Source organism: Ranitomeya imitator, chromosome 6 (genome assembly GCF_032444005.1).
Source record: "Ranitomeya imitator isolate aRanImi1 chromosome 6, aRanImi1.pri, whole genome shotgun sequence".
NCBI lineage: Eukaryota > Metazoa > Chordata > Amphibia > Anura > Dendrobatidae > Ranitomeya > Ranitomeya imitator.
In genome coordinates this window covers 175950590-175972929 of record NC_091287.1, presented here as the reverse complement: position 1 = coordinate 175972929, position 22340 = coordinate 175950590, and the positions used below count along the sequence as shown (strand labels likewise).

Genomic DNA, 22340 nt, shown 5'->3' with positions numbered 1-22340 from the left:
GGTCTGCTGGGCTGTGTGTGTGTGTGTCTGCAGTGGTCTGCGGGGCTGTGTGTGTGTGTGTGTGTGTGTCTGCAGTGGTCTGCGGGGCTGGGTGTGTGTGTGTGTCTGCAGTGGTCTGCGGGGCTGGGTGTGTGTGTGTGCAGTGGTCTGCGGGGCTGTGTGTGTGTGTGTGCGCAGTGGTCTGCGGGGCTGTGTGTGTGTGTGTGTGCAGTGGTCTGCGGGGCTGTGTGTGTGTGTCTGCGGGGCTGTGTGTGTGTGTGTGTGTGTGTGTGTGTGTGTGTGCAGTGGTCTGTGGGGCTGTGTGTGTGTGTGCAGTGGTCTGCGGGGCTGTGTGTGTGTGCAGTGGTCTGCAGGGCTGTGTGTGTGTGTGTGTGTGCAGTGGTCTGCGGGGCTGTGTGTGTGTGTCTGCGGGGCTGTGTGTGTGTCTGCAGTGGTCTGCGGGGTTGTGTGTGTGTGTCTGCAGTGGTCTGCGGGGCTGTGTGTGTGTGTGTCTGCAGTGGTCTGCGGGGCTGTGTGCGTGTGTGTGTCTGCAGTGGTCTGCGGGGCTGTGTGTGTGTCTGCAGTGGTCTGCGGGGCTGTGTGTGTGTGTGTCTGCAGTGGTCTGCGGGGCTGTGTGTGTGTGTGTCTGCAGTGGTCTGCGGGGCTGTGTGTGTGTGTCTGCAGTGGTCTGCGGGGCTGTGTGTGTGTGTCTGCAGTGGTCTGCGGGGCTGTGTATGTGTGTGTCTGCAGTGGCCTGCGGGGCTGTGTGTGTGTGTCTGCAGTGGTCTGCTGGGCTGTGTGTGTGTGTGTCTGCAGTGGTCTGCGGGGCTGTGTGTGTGTGTGTGTGTGTCTGCAGTGGTCTGCGGGGCTGGGTGTGTGTGTGTGTGTGTGTCTGCAGTGGTCTGCGGGGCTGGGTGTGTGTGTGTGCAGTGGTCTGCGGAGCTGTGTGTGTGCGCAGTGGTCTGCGGGGCTGTGTGTGTGTGTGTGTGTGTGTGCAGTGGTCTGCGGGGCTGTGTGTGTGTGTGTGTGTGTGCAGTGGTCTGCGGGGCTGTGTGTGTGTGTGTCTGCAGGGCTGTGTGTGTGTGTGTGTGTGTGTGTGCAGTGGTCTGCGGGGCTGTGTGTGTGTGTGTGTGCAGTGGTCTGCGGGGCTGTGTGTGTGTGTGTGTCTGCGAGGCTGTGTGTGTGTGTGTCTGTCTGTGAATAAAAACACACAAGATACCTGAAAAGGAAAATGCGGATCTGGATCAGATCCAGGTCCGCCTCCAAAAGACACTAAGCTTAAACTGAGGTGCTTGGTGCCCGTCAGTGGGTGTATACTGCTGAGGAGCTCTTTTTCCTTTCCTGCCCAGTGTCAGCCTCCTAGCGACAGCAGCATACACCCATGGTTACCTGTGTCCCCCAATGAAGCGATAAAGAGATGCAGAGCATTCCAGTAGGGGTAGGGGTTATGGTCACAGCGCTCTTCACTGACTCTCTGCAATGTAGGATAAGCTACCCTAGCCTATTTCCATTCAGCTAAACTTCTCCTGCCTCTTCATGAACGCAGAGATGACATTTTCTCTGTTACTCAAAAATTTACAATAAATACCAGCTAAAAAAAATATATAATTGGCCTTTTTTCCTATGTTTACAGATAAAATGATACAGCCAAACAAACTTACCAAGCAAAAGAGGTTTAAACATTTACCTTTATAACCTAAAAGAGTTTATCAGTTCACGACTTATATGCAGTTTTCTAATGATCTGTACCATATGGCTCTATGGTCCCAGAAAGGAAGTTTAATCCATATATTTAGTCTCCATAAAATGGAAGGGAATAGTGAAATTTCAAGGACTGTACAAGCCACCACGCAGGAGAAGACTAGATTTTGTCCTGTGATTACGGACCTGTTGCCACTAAATATGTAGATGCTCTAAAAAGTTATAGTATGCTGTAAAGAAGCAACCTTAGAGATCATGAAGCCTATCATTTATACCTGGGCCATTGTGCAGTCTTGGGCAGAAGCAAGAGATTTTTAAAAATATGTTTAGGAATAAGAACCCAAAGAAGATGTATCAACTTTGGCTGTTAATACTGCAGGTTAATGAGTCAGAAGCCATGGGCAATTACTCCTCCAGAAAGAAGCGCTTGCCTGTTAATGCAGAAACACGTTAATCTGTTATATGAAACCCCCCACATAGATACACACAGAAACCATACTGAATTTAGTGCGGGTTACTAACACAAAGCAATACGCAATGACTACTGGAGGGGTCTAGAAGCAGAACTAGAGTAACTCCACTTCCCGAGAGGAATGGGTGGACTCACCACTCTGTCACTTAAAGGTTTGGACCTTTTGGTGTGGTCCAGAGCAAAAATAGTGTATTCAGAGAGTAAAGAAGGCTCTGCTATCATCCCGGCCAGCAGCTGTGCCACACAACACAATGGAATGAGGAGACAGAATCAGAAGAAATGCTTTTTCACATTACATTTCATACCCCATTGTAAGATATATCATTTACTTAAAAAAATACCTAAAAAAATAAAATAAGATAACTTATTAAAGTGTGCGATTTGAAAACATACCAGACGAATACTTTTTTAGCTTAAGAAAAATACAGATATACAACAAGTGTTAAACTTCGCGGAATCATGGAAATCATAGGATGGATAGACATGTTAATGATATGCAAAAAATGAAACAAGTGGAAACAAATTTTCAAAACATCCTTATTTAACATCAATATTTAATATTTTGGAGCAGTAATACACACACATGCCTTGTCATGCAGCCAATGAGGTTATTATTGGTCGTCTGAAGAATGTTCTACCACTGAATGCACTTGGGCATATAAATAATCAAGATCCACTGCTGGCAGCTCTCTTTGCAATCCCAGCAGTGTTTGTGGTGAGACACTGATGAAATGGCTGTACCATTAGTTCCATGACCAGGTCACATTATAAGAACGCGGTGAGCAGAAACCAGACCTGCAGCCGAAAGTGACGTCCGTTTTGGTGATGGGGCTGCTCGCTGCTTGCTCTCCTTACAATGCGCACTGACAGTACACTCTCTTACCGACTTCCTCACTTCTAATTAGAACAAGCAAGGGAGTGCACCATCACTGTACACCGAGAAGAATAGTGCACAGTGACAAGATCCTACTAAGCATACGTTATCATGGACAACTGACGAATGCTCAGTACAGAAGGGACTACATTAGCCCCTGAGACTGAAGACACTGGTGATGCTTCGTATCAGGGTGGGAACAGAGGCTGTTGCAGTGATCACAGACTCTGCTCCCTGATGATGTCCAATTTAAGTATCCCAACATGCACTGAAGATTCTCAAATGATCGAAACACTGGAACTAGATAAAAAAAAAAAATAAATTAAGTAGTTAGATTGGAGAGGGAAGGTAGGGACTTTTAAACTAAAGGGATTGTCCTTGGACAACTCCTTCTCATTCCCCAGGTTTGGCTCCGTCAGAATAAAAAAAAAGCTTATACTCATTTCCCGTGTCGGCGCCGTTTCAGTGGTTTTGTGGCTCACATGAGGTTGTTAGGACTTGTGAACCCTGCGTCCAATCAGCAGTGGTGTCACTGTCCCCACCTTCAGAGACATAAGTACCGTAATTAAGCATGAAGTGAGAGGCCAGACGCAGCTCTCACCCCCTCTTGGTTACTAATACATCTGAAAGAGGGCACAGTGACGCCACCCCCGACTGGACGCAGGGGTCACGCGTCATAACTTCACGTGAGCCTCGGGAATGTGAGTGCTGACACCGCTGGAATGGCGCCAGCACAGGAGTACAAACTTTATTATTTTAACAGGGTCAAACATAGGGAAAGAAAGGGTGTTGCCAAGTAGTGCACAACTCCTTTAAAACATTTTAGAAAAACAATAAATAGACATATTTAGAATGAAAATCAATATTAGTTGCAGACCACCCTTTCAGCACTGATTATAGCATGCTTTTATTTGACACAATAATCCGTGGCATTAGAGTCATCCAGATCTATTGATCATATACATTGTACTATCTAAATTTTCTGAATGTATTCACTCAAACGAATAACACAGCAGCAGAAAACTGCATCAAATCTGTCATATATGAAAATATCCACACAGGGAAAATCACAAGTTGTTTAAGGCTAAATTCACACTGCGTTAGCAGCAGCCCGTTCAGAACATACGCTAACGGGCTGCTGTAGCGCAAATGCCGCCGCTTGCATCGCGCTAGCGCAGATAGAGCATCTGCTAGCTCCATCTGCGCCAGCAGTGACAAACCCGGAAACGCTGCAGCCCGCATCTCAGGGTCCGTCACTAAATGACGGCACATCCCTAGCGCACGCCCATTGTGGGCGTGCGCTAGTGATGCGTCCGACATTGCAGTCTATGGCGGCGTTACCGGACTACGTTACACCGAGTTATGCCGCAGTGTAACGTAGTCAGTTAAACGTACCACCATAACGCAGTGTGAACCAAGCCTAATATAGAAAATACTAATGATGATCCTGATGTACTTTAAATGCCAAAACTCAAAATTGGAAAAATTGGAACCTGTGGCATTTCTTCATCCACTACTACATTAGATTTAGCAACAACCACAGGCTCAGTCTGTTTAGAAGAATATAGGGCATGTCTTCATAGCCAATTTAATTCTTGAAAGATAACAAATCACTCTTATGACAATTCTTTAATGAGAGCAGGATAGATAGACACATATACATACAGTACAGACGAAAAGTTTGGAGACACCTTCTCATTTACTGATTTTTCTGTATTTTCATGACTATGAAAATTGTAAATTCACCATGAAGGCATCAAAACTATGAATTAACACATGTGGAATTATATACTTAACAAAAAGTGTGAAACAACTGAAATTATGTCTTATATTCTAGGTTCTTCAAAGTAGCCAACTTTTGCTTTGATGACTGCTTTGCACACTCTTGGCATTCTCTTGATGAGCTTCAAGAGGTAGTCACCGGTAACGGTCTTCCAACAATCTTGCAGGAGTTCCCAGAGATGTTTAGCACTTGTTGGCCCTTTTGCCTTCACTCTGCGGTCCAGCTCACCCCAAACCATCTCGATTGAGTTCAGGTCTGGTGACTGTGGAGGCCAGGTCATCTGGCGTAGCACCCCATCACTCTCCTTCTTGGTCAAATAGCCCTTACACAGCCTGGAGGTGTGTTTGGGGTCATTATCCTGTTGAAAAATAAATGATGGTCCAACTAAACACAAACCGGATGGAATAGCATGCCGCTGCAAGATGCTGTGGTAGCCATGCTGGTTCAGTATGCCTTCAATTTTGAATAAATCCCCAACAGTGTCACCAGCAAAGCACCCCCACACCTCCTCCTCCATGCTTAACGGTGTGAACCAGGCATGTATAGTCCATCCGTTCACCTTTTCTGCGTCGCACAAAGACACGGTGGTTGGAACCATAGATCTCAAATTTGAACTCATCAGACCAAAGCACAGATTTCCATTGGTCTGATGTCCATTCCTTGTGTTCTTTAGCCCAAACAAGTCTCTTCTGCTTGTTGCCTGTCCTTAGCAGTGGTTTCCTAGCAGCTATTTTACCATGAAGGCCTGCTGCACAAAGTCTCCTCTTAACTGTTGCTGTAGAGATGTGTCTGCTTCTAGAACTCTGTGTGGCATTGACCTGGTCTCTAATCGGAGCTGCTGTTAACCTGCGATTTCTGAGGCTGGTGACTCGGATAAACTTATCCTCAGAAGCAGAGGTGACTCTTGGTCTTCCTTTCCTGGGGCGGTCCTCATGTGAGGCAGTTTCTTTGTAGCGCTTGATGGTTTTTGCAACTGCACTTGGGGACACTTTCAAAGTTTTCCCAATTTTTCGGACTGACTGACCTTCATTTCTTAAAGTAGTGATGGCCACTCATTTTTCTTTACTTAGCTGCTTTTTTCTTGCCATAATACAAATTCTAACAGTCTATTCAGTAGGACTATCAGCTGTGTCTCCACCAGACTTCTGCTCAACACAACTGATGGCCCCAATCCCATTTATAAGGCAAGAAATCCCACTTATTAAACCTGACAGGGCACACCTGTGATGTGAAAACCATTTCCAGTGACTACCTCATGAAGCTCATCAAGAGAATGCCAAAAGTGTGCAAAGCAGTCAGCAAAGCAAAAGGTGGCTACTCTGAAGAACCTAGAATATAAGACATATTTTCAGTTGTTTCACACATTTTTATTAAGTGCATAATTCCACATGCATTAATTCATAGTTTTGATGCCTTCAGTGTGAATTAACAATTTTCATAGTTGTGAAGATACAGAAAAATCTTTAAATGAGGTGTGTCCTTCTCATTTAATATATGTGTGTGTGTGTGTGTGTGTGTGTGTGTGTGTGTGTGTGTGTGTGTGTGTGTGTGTGTGTGTGTGTGTGTATATATATATATATATATATATATATATATATATATATATATATATATATATATATATATATATATATATATATATATATATATCTCACCAGTGATACTTGTAAGATACCAAAACTGAAAAATCAATAGTAGGTGGTAAACTGAAAAATCAATAGTAGGTGGTAAACTGACCTCTTTGTCTGGAGTGGCTACACTGTCATCCTGGTGGTCTGTCACGGAAGATGTACGACTCCGGCTCCCTGTTGGAGACACTCTATTCTGCCCCTAATAAGGAAGAGTTTATTTAATTAAAGATCGAAAAAATCATTTTTAAGATTTCATTTTCATTAGAATTTCCAATTTGATCTCCTACTTTTGTCCGATCACTAAGAATATGTAAAATTAAAATGTGTTCTGTTTATGTTTTGTGTGTTGTACAAACAAATTGAAAATAACATAAAAAAAATATTTTCCATGTAAAGTCTTAACAATATAAGGGGGCTGTCTTTTCCCCTCCCAAAAAAAACAAAAAACATTCAGTCTCTAAAAGCAAAAAGGCTTTGAGTTAAAAACTGTGGCATAATTACCGGTAGTTATCGCAGGAGAAGATTGATCCAGACTCTAGTCCACAATTCCAAGATATATTTAGAATAAAATAAGTCTTACATTTCCAAAGTTTAAAATACAATCATAGCAAAAAAGTATTTTTCTGCCTTGGTTGGACTTTAAGAAAAAATGTTTTACGTAATCCCCATTTTTACGACCTTGAAAAGAAGGGGACCTGGTGAAAAAGTTCATAGGATTGGGGCATCTTTACTACATCGAGATCAATCTTTCCTTCTCCTGTGCGTGGAGTGCGTGCAGACTGTGGTACACTGAAGGGTGAGCGTTTTTTTCGTTTTTTTCCTTGATTCAATAATTAGTTATAGCTTAAATATTTGATTGCTTCAGGAAAGGCTTAGGAGCTCAATGATTTGGTAGAACTCCAAGTGTACATTTTGACTCAAGAATTTTTACCCTATTAGCGCAATTTTGTCCACTGTTTTAACCTTTTCTTTCTTTTAAGTTCAATTCCTTTTTCCCAGTCTTGAGTGAACTGGATAACCAAATGTCAGTAGTCCCCGCTGCCAAGAACTACAGATCAGCTGCTATTCTCTAAATAGGAGCTGACCTGCAGTAAGTGGTGATGGAGCCTCAGTGTTCTATCAAAAGAAGCTAGGAGGTATGTGACCACCTGCAGGCAAATCACTTACTGGCGGTTACTAGACCGTCCGCTCGAGATGGAAACAGCTGACAGTGTGCACATTGTCGAGATTCGGCATAACCGCAGAAAGCTATGCTGGGCCCAGAAAATCCCATAAGGCTATATGCACATGTTGCAGATTTGACTGTGGAATTTTTTGTAAAGGTTCTGCATTTCTTAGCAGAAAATGCAAGTCAGAATCTGCGCTTTTTTTTTGGTATGTGCACATGTTGCAGATTTTTGTGTGGATTTCTTCCTGTTTTTGCCCCTGCAAATTTCTATTTTGGAATGGTTGCAGAAACGCAGCAGATCTGAAAAAAGAATTGACCTGATCCTTTTCTGAATCTGCTGCAGATTTTTCCACACCATTTTTTATTGCCATCAATTTACACTGTACTGTAAATCACTAGCGGATCTGCAGCGTTTATGAGCGGAAAAAAACGCTGCGGATCCGAAGGAAATATGCAGCGTGTGCACATACCCTTAGGATGTGCTGGATTTGCTGAAAAAATCTGCATATCAAATCCAAACTTTCAGGGTATGTGCACATGTTGTGGATTCCATTGCGGATTTGGTGCAGTTTTTGTGCGGAGTTCGCCTGCGGTTTTACACCTGCGGAATCTTTTCTGGCGTATAAGACGACCCCCAACTTTTCCATATAAAATATGGAATTTGGGATATGCCCGCCGTATAAGACGGGGGTCATCTTATATGCCCAGTCATCTTAAACGGCGTGTGGTTCCCAGGGTCTGGAGGAGAGGAGACTCTCCTTCAGGCCCTGGGATCCATATTCATGTAAAAATTAAAGAATAAAAATAAAAAACATGGATATACTCACCCTCGGACGGCCCCTGGCTCACAGCGCTGCTAGCGTCTGCCTCCGTTCCTTAGAATGCAGTGAGTGAAGGACCTTCGATGACGTCGCGCTCATGTGACCGCAACTTCATCAAAGGTCCTTCACTCACCGCATTCTCAGGAACGGAGGCAGACGCTAGCAGCGCTGTGAGCCAGGGGCCGTCCGAGGGTGAGTATATCCATGTTTTTTATTTTTATTCTTTAATTTTTACATGAATATGGATCCCAGGGCCTGAAGGAGAGTCTCCTCTCCTCCAGACCCTGGGAACCACACGCCGACATCCAGGATCGCTCCCTGCACACACCGTGCCCGGCGTATAAGACGACCCCCGACTTTTGGAACAATTTTTAGGGGTCAAAAAGTCATCTTATACGCCGGAAAATACGGTAATTATGGAATAGGTGTAAAACGCTGCGTAAGCCACAAAAAGAATTGACATGCTGCGAAAAATAAACCGCTGCGTTTCTGCACGGAATTTTCAGCAACATGGGCACTGCAAATTTGGTTTTCCATAGGTTTACATGGTACTGTACAATGCATGGAAAACTGTTGCAGATCCGCAGCGTCCAATCTGCACATACCCTAAATCATATGGATTTTGGTGCAGGTCTGTCTCTGAAGATTTTCACATGTGTATTTTCCTGTAGATTAATATCCGAACAGGTCATTATCTGCAATAACTCAGTGCTCAATCCACTGCAAAATAGACTTGATGCATATTTACGGGGTATAATGGGAAAGGTATACGTTTTTAACCATTACCCACGACAGCAAATTTTCATTTTTTATCCCTGCATTTTTTTACAAGATGACGTTTAGTTTTGAATGATGCCATTTATTTTACTACTCAATGTACTGAAAAATGAAGAAAGAAATCCAAGTGTGGTGAAATTAGGAAATAATGTAATTCCAGATTTTTGGAATTTTGTTTTGTGTCCCCATTTTCGGAGACCATTTTGTTTCACCATTAATTAAGCTGGGTGAGGGCTTGTTTTATAAAAGACGAGCTGACAGTTTTATTAATACCATTTCTGGCTATATACTAAATTCTGATCTGTTTCCAATGCATTAGGGTGCTGAACAAAAAATGAATTTGTGCTTTTTTTTTTTCATTATGACATTTACCCATTGGATTAATTCTATATTTTAATAAATCGGACTTTTATGAATGAGGGGATACCAAATATGTAAATTTTTAAATTTCTTTATTTTTACTGGGGCGATTTGAACTTTTATTTCTTAACTAATTTGGACTCAAACTACAGTATTGCAGCATATAATGTAAATTTTGAAACTCAGCAAACAGAAGAGGGGCCTTTTGGAACAAGTCATCGATAGGAAACGGTAAGCGCCAGCAGCCGCGGTTAGATGTTTAACATCGGTGGTTGGAGCTCAGATTTGGTCACGGCTGTTAGAGACACATCCGCAGCTAGCTGGTATCTGACACGAGCGGCAAGAGGTCAGCTTCAGAGACCCCGTAATAAAGAACACATACATGATACTGCATTAAGGAGTTAATCAAAACTGCTATACCCAGTAAAGTAAGCGATACGTTTCTGGAGTCTGAGCCCCTACATTATGCTGCTCACAAACGGAGTAGCAAAAACCTGGTGACAGATTCCCCACACAACAGGCACATGTTGACTAATCACAAATTCATAGGGAGTAGGTCATAAGTGTCGATGTTCAAATAATCTTCTCAGCATCACTTCCTGACAGACTAACCTGATCAATTTCTATGAAGAGGTAAGTTCCAGACTGGACCAAGGGAACCCAGTGGATGTAGTGTATATGGACTTTTCAAAAGCTTTTAATATGGTGCCACACAAAAGGTTGATACATAAAATGAGTATAATGGGGATAGGGGAAAATATGTGTAAGTGGGTTAAGAGCTGGCTCAGGGATAGGAAACAAAGGGTGGTTATTAATGGAGCACACTCGAACTGGGTCGTGGTTAGCAGTGGGGTACCACAGGGGTCAGTATTGGGCCCTCTTCATTTAAACATATTTATTAATGACCTTGTAGGGGGCATTCAGAGCAGAATTTCAATATTTGCAGATGACACTAAACTCTGCAGGGTAATCAATACAGAGGAGGACAATTTTATATTACAGGATGATTTATGTAAACTAGAAGCTTGGGCTGATAAATGGCAAATGAGCTTTAATGGGGATAAATGTAAGGTCATGCACTTGGGTAGAAGTAATAAGATGTATAACTATGTGCTTAATTCTAAAACTCTGGGCAAAACCGTCAATGAAATGACCTGGGTGTATGGGTGGATGACAAACTCACATTTAGTGGCCAGTGTCAGGCAGCTGCTACAAAGGCAAATAAAATAATGGGATGCATTAAAAGAGGCATAGATGCTCATGAGGAGAACATAATGTTACCTCTATACAAGTCACTAGTTCGACCACACTTAGAATACTGTGCACAGTTCTGGTCTCCGGTGTATAAGAAAGACATAGCTGAACTAGAGCGGGTGCAGAGAAGAGCGACCAAGGTTATTAGAGGACTGGGGGGTCTGCAATACCAAGATAGGTTATTACACTTGGGGCTATTTAGTTTGGAAAAACGAAGACTAAGAGGTGATCTTATTTTAATGTATAAATATATGAGGGGACAGTACAAAGACCTTTCTGATGATCTTTTTAATCATAGACCTGAAACAGGGACAAGGGGGCATCCTCTACGTTTGGAGGAAAAAAGGTTTAAGCATAATAACAGACGCGGATTCTTTACTGTAAGAGCAGTGAGACTATGGAACTCTCTGCCGTATGATGATGTAATGAGTGATTCATTACTTAAATTTAAGAGGGGATTGGATGCCTTTCTTGAAAAGTATAATGTTACAGGGTATATATACTAGATTCCTTGATAGGGCGTCAGTAGCGTAGCTACTGGGGGGGCAGAGAGGGCCGTCGCCCCGGGCCCAGTCACCTGAAGGGGCCCACTGGGAGCCAGGGCGAGCCCACTTCTGTGAGGAGGCAGATCACAGCATAGGAGCAGAGCAGTATAATGTCTGCTCCCGTCTGACGGAGACTCTGCATGCTGCTAGCACAGTGGCCGGCTGCAGTCTCCCCCTGCAGTGAATGGTATTGCCCGTCTTTTCCTGGGCTGCAGCTCTGAATCTTGACTCTGTGCAGTGTGCACGCTGGGTCCTAGTGCCATTTCACTGACACAGACACTTCCTGGTCCTGCCTGCAAACTTCAGCAAGTGGGGATGGAACTTATTAGCTTTACTAAATTCAGGTATGTCACTGTGAGGTGAATGTGAGACCATTGGGGTATTGTGGGAGAGGGGAGATAGGGCACTGGGGGGTGAATGTGAGACCATTGGGGTATTGTGGGCGCTGAAAGTAGGTGAGGGAGGACAGGGTACTGGGGGGTAAATGTGAGACCATGGGGGTATTGTGGGGGAGGGGAGACAGGGCACTGGGGGTGAATGTGAGACCATGGGGGTATTGTGGGGGAGGGGAGGCAGGGAACTGGGGGGTGAATGTGAGGCAATGAGGGTATTGTGGGGGAGGGGAGACAGGGTACTGGGGGGTGAATGTGACCATGGGGGTATTGTGGGAGAGGGGAGACAGGGCACTGGGGGGTGAATGTGAGACCACGGGGGTATTGTGGGGGAGGGGAGACAGGGTACTGGGGGGGTGAATGTGACCATGGGGGTATTGTGGGGGAGGGGAGACAGGGCACTGGAGCGTGAATGTGAGGCCATGGGGGTATTGTGGGAGAGGGGAGACAGGGCACTGGGGGGTGAATGTGAGACCACGAGGGTAATGTGGGGGAGGGGACACAGGGCACTGGGGGGTGAATGTGAGGCCATGGGGGTATTGTGGGTGAGGGGAGACAGGGCACTGGAGAGTGAATGTGAGACCATGGGGGTGTTGTGGGTGAGATGTGGACAGGGCACTGCGGGGGTGGATGTGAGATGATGGGCGTATTTTTGGGGCTGAAATGGGGGAGGGGGACAGGGCACTGGGGGCTGAATATTATGCTTTGTTAGGTTTTATTATATGTACTCCACATGTAATATTTGCTGTCTGGGGGGGGGGGGGGGTAGGGGGCGTTTGATGCGTACCACTTGGGTCTTCTAGGAGTATTAATATAAGAAGCCCCATACAGTAACCAAGAGCTGCATCACATTTACAGCACCACTCCAGTATTTTTTTTATTATTTCACTGCTGGAGCGGAGCTGAAAATCCAAGTCCCCTGCCCCCTGTCTAATACTCACCTTCAGGGGTTTTCATCGGTTTTCACCTCAGCTCCGTCTCCTGCAGTGTTTCATGGAGCGGTGCAGAGGTCACTAATCATGTAAGTCTATGGGAGCCTCGTTCTGGTATGTTCCTCGCTCTCATAGTCTTACATTGAGCGCTTGTGACATAGCTTCTCACTTCTGGCCAGTCAGAATCTACGCTCACAAGTTTGAGCCACCACACTGCAGCAGTACCACAAAATAGTGCGCTTAAAGCACCATTCCAGCGGTAGAAAAAAAAACCCTGCAGAGAGGTGCTTTAATAATTTAATAATAAGCAATTTTTTACTATAAAGTTGATAAAGGCTTGGAATAAATGTCTGCAGTCACTTTATATGACTGCAGACTGCCAAATCATGATCTTGAACTGCGGGCCCATCATATTGTGTATAAGGGAGCTGCGGGCCCATCATACTGTGTGTAAGGGAGCTGCGGGCCAATCATACTGTGTATAAGGGAGCTGCGGGCCCATCATACTGTGTATAGGGGAGCTGCGGGCCAATCATACTGTGTATAGGGGAGCTGCGGACCCATCATACTATGTATAAGGGAGCTACGGGCCCATCATACTGTGTATAGAGGAGCTGTGGGTCCATCATACTGTGAATAAGGGAGCTGTGGCATCATTATACTGTGTATAGAGGAGCTGTGGGTCCATCATACTGTGTATAAGGAAGCTGTGGCCCCATCATACTGTGTATAAGGAAGCTGTGGCCCCATCATACTGTGTATAAGGGAGCTGCGGGCCCATCATACTGTGTATAAGGGAGCTGCGGGCCCATCATACTGTGTATAAGGGAGCTGCGGGCCCATCATACTGTGTATAAGGGAGCTGTGGGCCCATCATACTGTGTATAAGGGAGCTGTGGGCCCATCATACTGTGTATAAGGGAGCTGTGGCCCCATCATACTGTGTATAAGGAAGTTGTGGCCCCATCATACTGTGTATAAGGAAGCTGTGGCCCCATCATATTGTGTATAAGGGAGCTGCGGGCCCCATCATATTGTGTATAAGGGAGCTGCGGGCCCATCATACTGTGTATAAGAAAGCTGCGGTCCAATCATACTGTGTATACGGGAGCTGCAGGCCCATCATACTGTGTATAAGGGAGCTGTGGCCCCATCATACTGTATAAAAGGAAGTTGTGGCCCCATCATACTGTGTATAAGGAAGCTGTGGCCCCATCATACTGTGTATAAGGAAGCTGTGGCCCCATCATATTGTGTATAAGGGAGCTGCGGGCCCATCATACTGTGTATAAGAAAGCTGCGGGCCAATCATACTGTGTATACGGGAGCTGCAGGCCCATCATACTGTGTATAAGGGAGCTGCGGGCCCATCATACTGTGTATAAGGGAGCTGTGGGCCAATCATACTGTGTATTGGGGAGCTGCGGGCCAATCATACTGTGTATACGGGAGCTGCGGGCCAATCATACTGTGTATACGGGAGCTGCAGGCCCATCATACTGTGTATAAGGGAGCTGCGGGCCCATCATACTGTGTATAAGGGAGCTGTGGGCCCATCATACTGTGTATTGGGGAGCTGCGGGCCAATCATACTGTGTATACGGGAGCTGCGGGCCAAACATACTGTGTATACGGGAGCTGCGGGCCAATCATACTGTGTATAAGGGAGCTGCGGGCCCATCATACTGTGTATAAGAAAGCTGCGGGCCAATCATACTGTGTATACGGGAGCTGCAGGCCCATCATACTGTGTATAAGGGAGCTGCGGGCCCATCATACTGTGTATAAGGGAGCTGTGGGCCAATCATACTGTGTATTGGGGAGCTGCGGGCCAATCATACTGTGTATACGGGAGCTGCGGGCCAATCATACTGTGTATACGGGAGCTGCAGGCCCATCATACTGTGTATAAGGGAGCTGCGGGCCCATCATACTGTGTATAAGGGAGCTGTGGGCCCATCATACTGTGTATTGGGGAGCTGCGGGCCAATCATACTGTGTATACGGGAGCTGCGGGCCAAACATACTGTGTATACGGGAGCTGCGGGCCAATCATACTGTGTATAAGGGAGCTGCGGGCCCATCATACTGTGTATAAGGGAGCTGCTGGCCAATCATACCGTGTATAAGGGAGCTGTCGACCCACCATACTTTGTATAATGAACTGTAAAGGCATTAAATTGTGCATATGGGAGCTGTTGGCCCATTACACTGTATATAGGGGAGCTCTGGGGACATTATACTTTCTATAGTGGAGCTCTGTCAGCATTATACTGTGTAAAGGGGAGCATTGGGCTTATACTTTCTATACGGGAGCAGTGAGAACATCATACTGTGTAAAGGGGAGCAGTGGGAACATCATACGGTACATAGGGGAGTTGTAGAATCATAATTTGTATAGGGGAGCTGTGGGGGCCTTATACTGTGTATAGGGAAGCTTTGAGCTCACCATACTGTGTATAATAGAGCAGTACATGGGGGAACTTAGGGGACATTATTAAATGTTAAGTGGGCACTTAAGCATTATTGTTATAGGGGCACTCAGAGTATTGTGACCATCAAAGTTGCATATGGGGTATTATTACTTTCTAGGTCAAAAATGTGGAGGGCACTAGCAAAGGGCATTAATATTTTCTAGGAGGCAATTTTACTCTCTAGAGAGCAAAAATGAGTCATTATTACTATGTAAGGGGCACACAGTGGTGGCATTATTATGTGGGGTGGTAAGAGGAGCCGTTATTGTACCACACAGTAGGTGCAGTAATATGTGTCCCACATATGGCAGCAGCGGCTCAGTATTGGGATATCAGCAGGATGAGGAGTTTGTGCAGATTGGGGAAAGATGGGGACAGTGCAGGAAATGTGAGGAGTCAGATGTGTTGTTGTCATGTCAGTGTGGGCCAGATGGAAGAGATGGGAAAGTGAATGACTCAATCAGAGAAAACGTCAGCTGTAAGTCTCCATCTATGACTGTAGTGCAATCTCTTATATGGTCTGCAGAACTGGTATCTACCACTATATGGTCACAATATGGCAGTAAAATCAATGTTTTTGTATATAGATTTATTTTCAATAACAGCGCGGTCATATTCTGAGGTTCCACTATATTCACAACTAGAGTGCGCAACCGTAGCTGTAATCAGGGTAAGGCTACTTTCACACTAGTGTCGGAATCTCCCCGTCGCAATGCGTCGGGGAGAGATTCCGACGCTAGCGTTTGCTGCACTGCACAACGGAGGCAGCGGATGCATTTCTCCAGCGCATCCGCTGCCCCATTGCAAGGTGCGGGGAGGTGGGCGCGGTCGGAAAAAGCAGTCCGTCAGGAGCAAAAAACGTTACATGTAGCGTTTTTTGCTCCCGACGGTCCGCCAAAGCACGACGCATCCGTCGCACGACGGATGCGACATGTGGCAATCCGTCGCAATGCGTCGTCAATATAAGTCTATGGGGAAAAAACGCATCCTGCAAGCACTTTTGCAGGATGCGTTTTTTCTGCAAAACGACGCATTGTGACGGATTGCAGTTAACGCTAGTGTGAAAGTAGCCTAAGCTGGTTAGGGGCCCACTCAGGTGTTTCGCCCCCCCTAAGGTGAAACCCTAGCTACGCCTCTGTAGGGCGTTGATCCAGGGAACTAGTCTGATTGCCGTATGTGGAGTCGGGAAGGAATTTTTTCCCCCCAATGTGGAGCTTACTCTTTGCCACATGGTTTTTTTTGCCTTCCTCTGGATCAACATGTTAGGTTAGGCTAGGCTATGGGTTGAACTAGATGGACTTAAAGTCTTCCTTCAACCTTTAGGCTGTGTGCACACGTTGCAGATTTTTTGCTTTTTTTGCTATAAAAACACTATAAAACTGCAAAAAAAACAGCCTACATTATGCATCCCATCATTTAGAATGAATTCCGCAATTTTTGTGCACATGATGCGTTTTTTTCACGAAAAAAAAAAACGCATTGCGGTAAAAAACGCAGCATGTTCATTAATTTTGCGGATTTCCCAGTATATAATGCATTGGGAAATGTCTGGAAAAATTCGAAAAAAAGAGTCAGCAAAAACGCGGTAAAAACGCATGCAGATTTCTTGCAGAAAATTTCAGGTTTTTCTCAGGAAATTTCTGCAAGAAATCCTGAAGGTGTGCACATAGCCTAATAACTATGTTACTATGTTACTTCTGCTACAGACTATATGCGGTGGGCATCGCCTGCTGTGGGCTCATGACTTCATACAGAATGTGTCAGAAATACTTTAACATGTTTCCTACCAATCACAGGAGCGGCACGATCCCAAGAATAAAGAGCCTCAATGCTAGTGTGGCACCTTTGGACTTTCTCCTCATACATCACTTCTGTCCCAGCTCAGTACAGCAACTCTGCTTCAACACCATGAATATAGAAACATTTCACACTCCAATGATCTAAAACAATAAATCCAGAGCCACACATGTCCTCTAACTCACAGAGTGAATAATTGTACGATTACAAAAAATGATTTTTGCTTTACAAGTTTTAACTTTTCCAATGTAAAAACACCAACTCTCACATACCCTGGAGACCACCATATGGGCACAAGAATGATGCCAATCAAAGGCCCTGAGAACTGGTTATGGACAAGGTTGTCCGAAATGTACCCCCTCTAAACATCTGACCTAATTTCCTGATCCACCACACACAAGTTATCTCCAGCCTTCACAAGATCTCATCTGCTCCTTTAAAGGGAACCTGTCACCCCCAAATCGAAGATGAGCCAAGCCCACCAACGTCAAGGGCTTATCTATAGCATTCTGGAATGCTGTAGATAAGCCCCCGATGTATCCTGAAAGGTGAGAAAAAGAGGTTAGATTATACTCACCCAGGGGCGTTCCCGCTGCAATCCAGGTCCGATGGGCGTCGCGGTCCGGGGCATTCCATCTTCTTACGATGACGTCCTCTTCTTGTCTTCACGCTGCGGCTCCAGCGTACTTTGTCTGTCCTGTTGAGGGCAGAGCAAAGTACTGCAGTGCGCAGGCGCTGGGCCTCTCTGACCTCTCCCGGCGCCTGCGCACTGCAGTAATTTGCTCTGCCCTCAACAGGTCCGACAAAGTACGCCGGAGCCGCAGCGTGAAGACAAGAAGAGGATGTCATCGTAAGAAGATGAGAGGCCCCGGGCCGCGACCCCCATCGGATCGGACCTCCAGGTGAGTATAATCTAACCTTTTTTTCTCATCTTTCAGGATACATCGGGGGCTTATCCACAGCATTACAAAATGCTGTAGATAAGCCCCTGATGCTGGTGGGCTTAGCTCATCATCGATTTTGGGGGTGACAGGTTCCCTTTATGTCCTCATTTCCATGATTGATCCCATACTCAGGTAAGCATTACCCCAGACTGGTCACTCATCAACATAGGATACCTTCAAAAGCAACTTGTAAGTCCATCACTTCAAAGAGGAGTAACCAGCAAGGCTATGCACACATACATGCAGAACAAGGAAGCCCCCTGTGTATGTTACTGCTCGCATAGGCCCCCATGCATCAGATAAAGGCCAAAATTGTGACATTGGCATGTTTCTAAATCAGATATGGTTTTGGTTTTTTGTTTTATTTTTAAAAAGTTTGAATCAAGTTTTCTCGTATTAATTGGTTACCTGATACCTTCCTGATCCTTGAAGTTGACCACTAGGACGCCAAACAATCCTGAGGACTCTGCTGAATAGAAGAGGGTAAATCTGCTCACCGCTGCTCCATTCACTTTCTATGGTACAGTGGAGATAGCCTGGCACTGTACTTCGCTATCTTCAGGATCTCATAGAAAATGAATTGAGCAGAGGTGGACATACTTGACCTCCACTCAGACTGGGACTGATACGTGCTGTCATATACCAAGAATAGGAAAAACTGGCATCCTGAAAGTGTACAATAAGGCTAAGTTCACACTGCGTTAGTGCAGTCCGTTCAACACATACGTTAAACGGACTGCGCTAACGCAAGTGCCGACGTTGGCACAGCGCTAGCGCAGATGGAGCATCTGCTAGCTCCATCTGCGCTAGCAGTGACGGACCCGGAAACGCTGCAGCCAGCGTCTCAGGTCCGTCACTCAATGACGGCACATCAATAGCGCACGCCCATTGTGGGCGTGCGCTAGCGATGCGTCCGCCATAGAAAGTAATGGCGGCGTTAACGGACTATAACGCATAACGCGGTGTAACGTAGTCCGTTTAGCGGGTCACACTAACGTTACGTTCACACTAGCGTTGCGCCGCCCTGCGTCGGCGACGCAACGCGCGACGCACGGAAAAACGCGCGCAAAAACGCGCGCGTTTTGCGACGCGTGCGTCGTTTTTTGACGAAATCGGACGCAAGAAAAATGCAACTTGTAGCGTTTTCTTGCGTCCGACGCTAGAGTCTAAAACGACGCACGTGTCGGAAAACGCGTGCAAAAAGACGCACGCATCCCCTATGTTAAACATAGGGGCGCGTCGCCGCTGCGTCGCCGACGCAACAGCGACGCGACGCTAATGTGAACGTAGCCTAACGCAGTGTGAACCCAGCCTAAGGAACAGGTCACAACCTAGACTGCATGTGAGTAGAGGTCATCATTAGCGATGGGTGAACCCAAACAGTAAAGTTCGGCATCCTTACCGAACACCTACTGACCTTGGTGGGATCCCTGCTAGCACCATGAGATATTTTCTCAAGGTGCTAGGGGAGATCTCACCGAGGTCATCACAGTTCAGCCTGGCTGGGAATGTACCCTCAGCGACCAGAGGTAACCTCGATGACGTCACCGCCGGTCAATAAGGCTGCGATCATGGCAGTTCAGTCACTAGTGGTTCTCAGCCTGGACGGTCGCATCTTGGCACCATCCAGGTTGAAAATTGTTTATCCCCCAGACATGGATTATGGCGTGGGACAGCACGACAGATAGGTGAGGGATATTGTTGTTTTTTTTTTTTGTTTTATTACAGGAGAACGAGGGCTTTGGTGGAATAGGCATTAGGGGAGTATACCTGTGTTTGTTATTTTTAAATAAAAAAGTAAAAGTGTGCTTTGTTTTATTTCAAATAAAATACATTGTAAATAAAGACACTGCAAGAATAAAGTAACTATAGGATTAGTAATGGCTAGGTGTCTCTTAGATGTCTCTCCATTACTAAGCCGTGGGTTTGATGTCACCTAACAATACAAAGGTGACATCAACCCCACAAATATGATCCCCACTTGCCACCGCTACAGGGCAAGTGGGAAGAGCTGGGCAAAGCGCCCGAATTGGTGCATCTAATAGATGTGCCTTTTCTGGGCGGCTGCAGGCTACTATTTTTAGGCTGGGGTGGCAATATCCTTGGCCCCTTACCAGCCTGAGAATACCAGCCCCCAGCTGTGAGCTTTAAGAAGGCTGGTTGTCAACAATGGGCAAGACATCACGCTGTTTTTTTTAAAAATTTATTTAAATAATTTAAAAATTCGGCATTAGGACCCTTCTATTCTTGATAACCAGCCTTGCTGAAGCTGACAGCTGAGGGTTGCACCCCCCAGCTGTGAGTTTTGCCTGGCTGGTTATCAAAAATACAGGGGAACCCTTGCCGTTTTTTTTAACTATTTATTTACAGCGCAGGTGGTGGCTGATGAATACTCCGATCAGCCGCTCCTGCTCTCGTTATTAGCGGCAACAGGCGTAGGATGATGAAAGCAGTAGTCCCATCAGCTGACATCAGTGACCAGAGATGAACTTTACACCTGAGACCATAGCTGAGCGCTCACACTGCCATTGACAGCATGGGAACCGCTGCTCTCTGACCGGCAGGGAGGATTTCACCGCCGATCAGAAGTGGTGTTTGCCACGCTGTCATGCACATCTTCAAGTAAATGGGGTTATGGTACCCAAACTTTTTCTAAATGTTCCGCTGAACCTCCAGGTGTCCGCCCATCTCTAGTGATCACTACTTCTGTGCCTGATACTGCAGCATTTACATAACTATGGAGGAACTGCAGTACTAGACTCAGCCCATAGAGGCGCTGTTTCTGGGGAAAACAAAACATTTTATTTTTCTGTTAACATCACTGTTTATCATTATCGTGCTGCGTCTGCCTCCATGATGACCCCTCAATACCAATGCCTACCTCCGTGGTGACTCCACCATACCCGTGCCTGCCTCCATGGTGACCCCCCCCCCATACCTGTGCCTGCCTCCATGGTGACCCCCCCCCCCATACATGTGCCTGCCTCCATGGTGACCCCCCCCCATACATGTGCCTGCCTCCATGGTGACCCCCCCATACATGTGCCTGCCTCCATGGTGACCCGCCCCCATACCTGTGCCTGCCTCCATGGTGACCCCCCCATACATGTGCCTGCCTCCATGGTGACGCCCCCATACCTGTGCCTGCCTCCATGGTGACCCCCCCATACATGTGCCTGACTCCATGGTGACCCCCCCATACATGTGCCTGCCTCCATGGTGACCCGCCCCCATACCTGTGCCTGCCTCCATGGTGACCCCCCCATACCTGTGCCTGCCTCCATGGTGACCCCCCCATACATGTGCCTGCCTCCATGGTGACGCCCCCATACCTGTGCCTGCCTCCATGGTGATCCCCTGTGCCTGCCTCCATGGTGACGCCCCCATACCTGTGCCTGCCTCCATGGTGATCCCCTGTGCCTGCCTCCATGGTGACTCCCCCATACCTGTGCCTGCCTCCGTGGTGATCCCCTGTGCCTGCCTCCATGGTGACTCCCCCATACCTGTGCCTGCCTCCATGGTGATCCCCTGTGCCTGCCTCCATGGTGACTCCCCCATACCTGTGCCTGCCTCCGTGGTGATCCCCTGTGCTTGCCTCCATGGTGACCCCCCCCCCCCCCCCTTACCTCTGCTTGCCTCCATGGTGACCCCCCCATACCTGTGCCTTCCTCCATGGTGATCCCCCCCCTTACCTGTGCCGGCCTCCATGGTGATCCCCCATACCTGTGCCTGCCTCCATGATGATCCCCCCATACATGTGCCTGCCTCCATGGTGACCCCTCCCCCGTTACCTATGCCTGACTCTATGGTGACCCCCCCTTATCTGTGCCTGCCTCCATGGTGACCCCCCATACCTGTGCCTGGGGCTGGAGGCTGCTCCTCACAGGTGACTGCTCCTCAGTGATCTTTTGCTTCAGCTTCTTGAACATCTTGGAGGTGGGTACAGCAGTTACTACAATGAGGGAAGGGCAAGTAATGGACGAGCACACTGAGAGGTTAGTGCGGGGCTGAGCAGGAGAACATGTTACACTGCCCGGGACGTCCCTGTGCACCTCTATGGAGCGAGCACTACACTTGTACAGGGGACAGTACTGTTCCGGCTCTTCCGCTTCCTGATGGTCACTCGCACTGGCACTGCTTGACGTTTACAATCATCTACGCATGCGTGGCCAACGTGGAGTTACAGGTCGCAGGAAGGGACAAACCGTGAGCGCAGTCGTAGGTTCCGGCGTCTGTGACTACGCCCCGGTACAGACAGATCCTTGTGAGAAGTCCTGTAGTGCGGGAGGTGTCCGCCAGCCCCTCTGTACTCGGCATTGTACCCGGCACTGTCCTTGGCACTTTACAGCATTGTACCCCGCACTGTACCTGACACTGTACAACATTGTACCCAGCATTGTCTGTACCTGGCACTGTACTCTGCATTGTACCCGGCA

At 46.8% G+C, this 22340-nt stretch overlaps 1 protein-coding gene across 4 annotated transcripts in view; it reads right to left on the bottom strand.

Annotated features, from left to right (window-relative positions):
- The window catches only part of GOLGA4 (golgin A4), a 199324-nt gene extending 177267 nt beyond the window's left edge, over nt 1-22057 (bottom strand). For 3 of the 4 annotated variants that reach the window (XM_069730324.1, XM_069730325.1, XM_069730322.1), the window contains exons 1-2: nt 21759-22057; nt 6547-6639 (exon numbers count right to left, since the gene is read on the bottom strand). In XM_069730324.1, the coding sequence (XP_069586425.1) occupies nt 6547-6639; nt 21759-21833 (168 nt within the window). In that variant the 5' untranslated portion in view covers nt 21834-22057. The remainder of the gene's footprint in view (nt 1-6546; nt 6640-21758) is intronic. The other variant, XM_069730326.1, reaches the window with a different exon arrangement.
- Nucleotides 22058-22340: the final 283 nt, after the last annotated feature.